The sequence below is a fragment of the Dreissena polymorpha genome, chromosome 4 (assembly GCF_020536995.1).
Source record: "Dreissena polymorpha isolate Duluth1 chromosome 4, UMN_Dpol_1.0, whole genome shotgun sequence".
NCBI lineage: Eukaryota > Metazoa > Mollusca > Bivalvia > Myida > Dreissenidae > Dreissena > Dreissena polymorpha.
In genome coordinates, this window is record NC_068358.1 from 70,353,476 (window position 1) to 70,361,084 (window position 7,609).

At 34.9% G+C, this 7,609-nt stretch overlaps 1 protein-coding gene across 1 annotated transcript; it reads right to left on the bottom strand.

Moving 5' to 3' along the window:
• Positions 1-2,545: 2,545 nt before the first annotated feature.
• Positions 2,546-3,259, bottom strand: LOC127878495 (uncharacterized). The gene has a single exon (XM_052425024.1). It carries the CDS (start codon positions 3,257-3,259, stop codon positions 2,546-2,548), a length of 714 nt encoding a protein of 237 aa, XP_052280984.1.
• Positions 3,260-7,609: the final 4,350 nt, after the last annotated feature.

Below are 7,609 nucleotides of genomic sequence, written 5' to 3' on the forward strand. Positions count from 1 at the left end.
AAGAAAATATATTTTAGGTGATTTTTTTTTGAATGACAAGAAAACAAATCTTTGTTACAAAGCAATGTAGCTTTTTTTCTATTTACCAACACTTAATGGCATCTGTTCTGCTCCACATATATTTTAGGTGATTTAGTTTTGAATGACAAGAAAACATTGTTACAAAGCAATGTAGCTTTTTTCTATTTACCAACACTTAATGGCATCTGTTTTGCTCCACATACAGAACTTTCCTTAATGTTTTCATTATGTCAAACTTCACACTATGAATGTCCTTCTCTTAAATAGTTGTTATAATGAATTCAAAACGTTATATGATCAGCTGGACGTTAACGTTTAATTTTCATCAACTGTGACGGATCTTGAGCATATAATGGGCAAATAAGTACATCTTTTTGCTTCAACGTCCTGGTATACATTGTTTAGGACTTTGAGACCATAGGGCCAGTAGTTTGTGGTTATAGGGTCTTAATGAAGCCTTAAGTGTTCGTATGTTTCCGTAATTCGTTTTGAAAAATATAACTTATTTGTTAAAAATAGTTAAAAAATAAATAAGTAACCAATTATACCATTTTTATTTCTTTTTAGAATTGATGCACATTAGAGAAGACCCAGTTTTGTTAATCAGTGTTTGCTGTACAATACACTATTAGCATGTTTTGAGCAATGCTTGGCCTCTGGTACTATCCATAGTAGCAGACAAATAATTGTTTTGTTAAAAAAGTCAAATATTTCCATTTAATTTGCTCGATATATGAATGGTAGAATGTAAGAATGGTAAAACACACCATTTTTATCAAGATTCCAATGAATAATGATATTTTATACCGTTCTTATTGTTGATTTCACATTCTATAAATTTTTGTTGCATAGGTAAACAATGTGTGTGCGCGCATACTTGTGTCAGGTTAAACACCGTATAAAATGATGTATTCCCGTGACTGATCGAAAAAGGTGGTTATTGAAAAACGTGGTGGGGAATACATGTATGTTGTATCATATTCATGTAGATCAGTCACTGAGTATGGTCAATGAAAGTGAATTTTCAAATAAAATGCTCTATAAATTCAGTCTCTGAATACATTTTAAAAAATGATCAGAATGCAGGAGTTGACGTTTCAACATCCCCTCCCGCACATACTCCCTTCTCCACTTCGTTGCTCAATAACAATCGTCTATGACAAAAATTCGCACCTCCCTTTTCAAAACCCTGGCTACGGGCCTGAAAATAGTTCACACATATTGCCTGGCGTTAAATCATATGCCATTGTGGAAATGCATACATCTGTGCATGTATTTACATATACACATATATAAATGATAAATCTTGCATTTCTCTATAGAAATGTAAATGAATTATCTTAATCGTTTGCATAGTTAAGTATGTGCTAGGATCGCGTTTTGGTTTGTTTTTTTGTTAAATATATTAAACTTTGATTTAACACCACCACAACCAACATTTTTAAATATATTAAATTATTACAATATAAGGTCTTTAAACAAACTAACAATCAACCCCTAAAGTAACAAATAGATTGTTAAAGTCAATATCAACAATAATAAAACATTTAAACATACAAATAAATCAAATATTGACATTAAAAGACGAATTATAGATGCTAATACCATATTTTATTTATTAACTTTCAGTTAATGCACTTTTGGAACAAAAATGACAGCATTTGCCTTCCTTTTGGGAAATTTTCAGACAGCAATTGGGAATTTTGTAGTTGTTTTTCAATTGTGAAAGTACCTTTTACGGGTACTTTATAAAGAAGGGAAAATCGCTGCATTAGATGACTTTGATCTTGACCCCAGTCAACTCAAACCTCATCAGAAGGTAGAGGTCCATGCAAGGTACCTACATGCCAAATATTTAAGAGATCGGAAAAATATTGAAGGCGCTATGAGAAACTGTAACAAAAGTGTGACGGGAAAAAATCTATTATTAACCTGACCTTGACTTTGACCCCAGTGACCTCAAACCTCATCAAAAGGTAGAGGTTCATGCAAGGTACCTAAATGCCAAATATGTAAGATATCGGTAAAATATTGAAGGCGCTATGAGAAACTCTAACACAAATGTGACGGAAGGAAGTAAGGAAGTAAGGAACTTCAAACTGGCAACTATATGCTACCCGAAAAATTTCGGGGAGCATAAAAACACTAATGCATGCAATTATCAATTATTATTGTATAAATAACAATAAAGTGCGGGGCAGTAAAATTCCATATACCGAATTTAATATATCCAACAGAATAATAAAAATGTTTTGTATAAATTAGTACAACAATTGTTTAACGCAAAGTCAATCGTGTCGATAATGTAGATTAAAAGTGATGAGTGTGCACTCTCTTTTTTCCGAAAGAGAAGTGAAATTTAGACAAGAGTTATCATTGGTAGACTCTGGCTTATTTGGTACGCGGAAACTGAAACACAAACAATTCGAAGTCGACATCTTAGTGGCTTCATTAAGCACTTTAAGTTGGCGACCCTTCTGTAAGATAAATCCATCTTCGTTAGAATATGTTTTCAATTTATAGCTTAACGAGAACTCTTACATTGGAGCACATTTAGAACCTCCTTACGAAACCTGTCTCCTGCCAAAATGTAGATATAGACATTCATTACGAAATGCGTTCGTCCGATGATTTCGATTACTTTCCTTGCCCGACAGTATTGGAAATAAACTTGCCAGTTGTTATCCGTTTCGATAGCTGTTAGATGTGTTAGGTTTCCAGGAGGGAAGTACTTTTGTAGCAGAAACACTATTGACGCAGGGAGTGTGGTTAGTATGAGATAGAATGACACTGCGAGCAACAACACTGTCGTGGCGGTTGTCTTGTTTACACTCTTATTCAACGTAAACGCCACTTTGCTTGATTTCTTAATTTCCAAAATAACCAGTATATTGAGAAGCAAAACAAGGAGAGGCACACATAGAAACATAAACATTTCTGTTCCCCATGACCATTTCTCCCATAAATCGTTCTGTTTTAAGATGCACTCGCCTATATTGCTGTCATAAGACCAAAGGTATCCTTGAATTCCACAAAGACCCATACTCGTCAGCACGATGCAAAAACTCGTACACACGGCTCTATGTACAGTACAATAAAGCGGTCTACGCAATGGGAACTTTATTGCGATGAATCGCTCTGTCGTGAAAGCAAGCGTTAATAATGGCGACATGTACTGGGCTGCCAGATACAATATAGCGAATCCTTCGCAAATGATAGGAACATTGAGAACATGCATGCTCCACTCTACTTGAAGGCTAAACGGTAAATCCAATAAGAGAAACAAAATATTTGACATCGCCAATGTAGCGAGATATACACCGGAACTTTGAAGCATTGGCTTTCGAATCCAAACCATAACGGCCAGAATGTTACCCGGATATCCCAATATGTACATAAAAAGTCTCGTGTATTTAGATGAGGAATTAAAAGCCGACATGTACCTGTCGTATACACTGTTTATGTCGATACGGTTGATGCAATTTGTTCCGTTCCCATCACTACTCGCGTTGCAGGTAGTCTGAAATATCATTTAATGGGTGTTATTATACCAAAGTATGAAGAAAGCTTTCCGTACCGGACACCAAAAATGTTATTGACGCATAAACCAGAAAACTGACATAACATCTGTATAAAAATGAATCAGTAAACATACAAAATCAATACAAAATAGTATTTAATGCAAATGCATGATCTATTGCAAATCCATGTGTTTTGTTCAATGTAAAGAAGCCATGACGAGAATGCGTTAAATTATTCATGTATTGCATTTCCAGCATCACATGCTGGTGTCTGTACCAATTGAGTTATTTACACTCAAAAAGAAATGACCGTCGAAATCAGTCTGGAAATATATATTTTAAGGCACACCCGTTCGCAAATAAACGAAAAATGTCACGGTCTAATCATCATTAAAAGCATTTTCTTCTTTGTTTGTGAAACATATAATACTTTGATGAATAGCAAATAACTAGAACAAACTTTCACAGAATGTGGTATCTGAAACAACGAAATCAGATTTGTATACAATTGCAGGTAATTGTATGATATTAAGATTAATTCTCAATCATCTACACCCTGTAATATTCTCACAACTCTGTACAGATGTGTTTCTCCGACACATAGGCACAAGCGTTGTTTTTTCATCTTATACGAGCAAACGTCGATACCGTCGAAAGTTTGTCGTGTTTAATTTCATTAAAATAACGCCATTTCTTTCATGGTACCATTAAAGCGAGACTATACGATTTTTGTATGTGTGAAATTGTAATAATATTGATAAAAATATGTTACAATAACACAACATAGGCAAGAAAAATTATACATTGAAGACGAATTTCATAAAATGCAGCAAAGACAAATTAGCGCCCCGAGCTGATTGTGACGAAGCTATTTCGTACATATTTGCCTACAATAAGCGAAGCATTCGTCTTTTTATTAGGATCAGAATTAGTGTTCGTGTGTCGTTTGAATAGACATTTTCGATTTCAGAATTAAATATCTGGCTTATTTCGTATTTTTTCGACACATGTTCTTCTTAACTTTTATTTACTTTATATTGCAATATATGTATAATAAGTTTTTTACACATTTTATATAAATTTATACATATTTGACAAAATCGTATAGTCTCGCTTTAGCATATACTGCTACTTTGATGTACTGTTCCTCGTTCATATTAATGTCAGCGCTTCCCTCCGAGACAATATCGTCAAAAATTAGTTTCACTATATTTTCCGCTTCTGATTTTGTGTTGCGCGCGGTTAAATAAATTAAAATTGTTTTTTTTGTGCCTGGGATACGATATTTCCCTTTTTACGGCCTTGCGGTTTCGACATTTTCACAACAATAACACGTAGTTACATAGGTGCGTGAAGTTGGCACTGACATCGGCAATCGACATTCGACATTCGAATATCGAGCTGGGACGATTGTCGAGCCAGCTCTGACATCGGCATTCGGCAAAAAACCCGAATAACGAGCTGGGGCGAATGTCGAGCCAGCTCTGACATCGACATTCGACAAAAGTCCCGAATATCGAGCTGGGACGAATGTCGAGCCAGCTCTGACATCGGCATTCGGCAAAAAACCCAAATATCGAGCTGGGCGAATTTTGAGCCAGCTCTGACATCGACATTCGGCAAAAGTCCCGAATATCGAGCTGGGGCGAATGTCGAGCCAGCTCTGACATCGACATTCGGCAAAAAAACGGATATCGAGCTGCCCGATAATCGGGAGTTTTGCATTCGCTCAAATCTAATAACAGTGTGAAATGCATTTTCATTTTACGAGCAAATTATCCTATTACATAAAAAACTTGGTAATATCCCTTCGAGCTAGGACGTGCTTATAAGTAAGAGAGATATAATTTAATAACAGTCTTCCCTTAAAAAATTCTTAGCATTTAACGCAAATTGGTTTTACATGCGAGAATTTGTAATTTGTTGTAACACTACGTTTGAACAGGTGTGGAAATCCTACTGAAAAAACAACAACAACAAACATTTCTTTTCTATTTGATCATTCTCTATCTACATAACAGAAATATATGTTTGTAAAAAACATATGTTCACACACAAAAAACTTAAAACGCTACATATTAATGGATTTAAACGCTTTAACATTTAATCAATGAATTTGTATATATTTCTAATTGTAGCAGCATTTTAATCTTACCTTAATCTTGCATAATGCCATTTATGTTTAAAGTATGTTTAAAATGTTACCTCGATTTTTGTGAAAAAGGTAACACACACAAGGAAATATTTTAGTATTTAAAAACATATCATATTCGAATTAGCTATACGTTTTGGTATTATAGCATTTTATGAAGAAATCGTTTAATAACATTGTCAACAAAAAATTAAACACGAGTTCTTAAAAAACAAATGCTTTTGCACTCTCACTGTACCATTAAGACTTGCATTAAAACCTAAAAAATAACTATGTTGGTTATTCATTTATTTTTGTATAGTCCTTGAAAAACCTAAGTTAATCATCAGTAACGATTGCTCATTATCCATAAACGGATAGTAATTTAAAATGCAACGGATAGTTATTTAAAATGCAACTAGTTTTCTGAGTCAATGATTTTTTTTTAAATTATGATTTTGTTATTGTTGAAAAAAAATGTATCTTGATAAAATTGATAAAGTATGTACACGAATGCTTTTTCTTAAAACAATAAACTAAAATAAATTTCGCAATTTATTTTATAACATAACAGTAGTCGGTACAAAAACAATTTATAATTATAACAAGTATAGTATATGCAATGTATTCGTATAAAAACAGTGTATTAAAAATCAAAGTAAAAATACTCACCATATTTTGTAGGATCTCCATTGTTATGAGATATTCTTGCTACTACATGATATCATAAAAAAATGATCAGCTGTATACTTAATCATTCTCAATCTATGGCAGTTTTAATAGCATTAGTTAGCAAGTGTCCATTCTCTAATTGGATATCGTTTGCATAGGCGGCTCCAGGGGGGGGGGGGCGGACGCGGCGTACGCCCCCCCCCCCCTAAAATCTCCACTGTTAAGTCAATTCATTTGATGTTTTACACTTAACTACATCTAAATCACCTATTTAAACTTGTCAACGCCTCCAAAATCACTAAAAATCGTGGAGCTTCCGGGGGGCTTTGCCCCCCTTGGACCCCCAAAAGTATAAACTATGCATTTTTTGGCATTATAAGAAGGTACTTTGATGAAAATATATAAGGCGTGACATGCTCGAGAACTGGTTGTCAAAGCCTTCAAAATCACTAAAATCGTGGAGCTTCTGGGGGGCTTCGCCCCCCTGGACCCCCCAAAACTATAAACTTTGCACTTTTTTAGCATTATAAGAAGGTACTTTGATGAAAGTATATAAGGCGTGACATGCTCGAGAAGTGGTTGTCAAAGCCTTCAAAATCATTAAAATCGTGAAGCTTCCGGGTGCCTTCGCCCCCTGGACCCCCTAAACGACAAACTATGCACTTTTTAGTCATTATAAGAAGGTACTTTGATGAAAGTATAAGGCGTGACATGCTAGAGAAGTGATTGTCAAAGCGTTCGAAATCACTAAAATCGTGAAGCTTACGGTGGGCATCGCCCCCTGGACCCCCTAGCAGAGCTTTGCCCTGCACCCGCCAGGGGCCCTAGCGGCCCCCTTGACCCCCCAGCAAATCTTTCAATATCCCGCCCCCCCCTACCCCCCCCCCTAACCAGAAATCCTGGGTCCGCCCCTGAACAAGGTAGATTATCTAAGTTTATATTATTTTGTATTTACATTTAAAAAACAGTTAATAAAAAATATCCGCCTATGTTGTTGAGCTATTTCTATACTGATTAAAAAGAATAAACATACATACGGATAACTACAGAGGATTTAACAAAAAATTCAATGCCTATTGTATGTCTAGCATATATTCGATCGTATACTATACTGAACAATTAAGAATAATGAATTTTAACTGAGTAAATTATACCTTCGATACTCACTGAATAATGGATACCAGTTCATATTTGACGTTTAATACTCCTGAGGGAAATACGTTGAATTACAGTGACGTTGATATTTTTTCTTGTATCATACACA

Excerpts from the sequence above, each read along its gene's own strand:
- LOC127878495 (XM_052425024.1), bottom strand. The coding sequence starts at position 3,259 with ATGCATGTTCTCAATGTTCCTATCATTTGCGAAGGATTCGCTATATTG.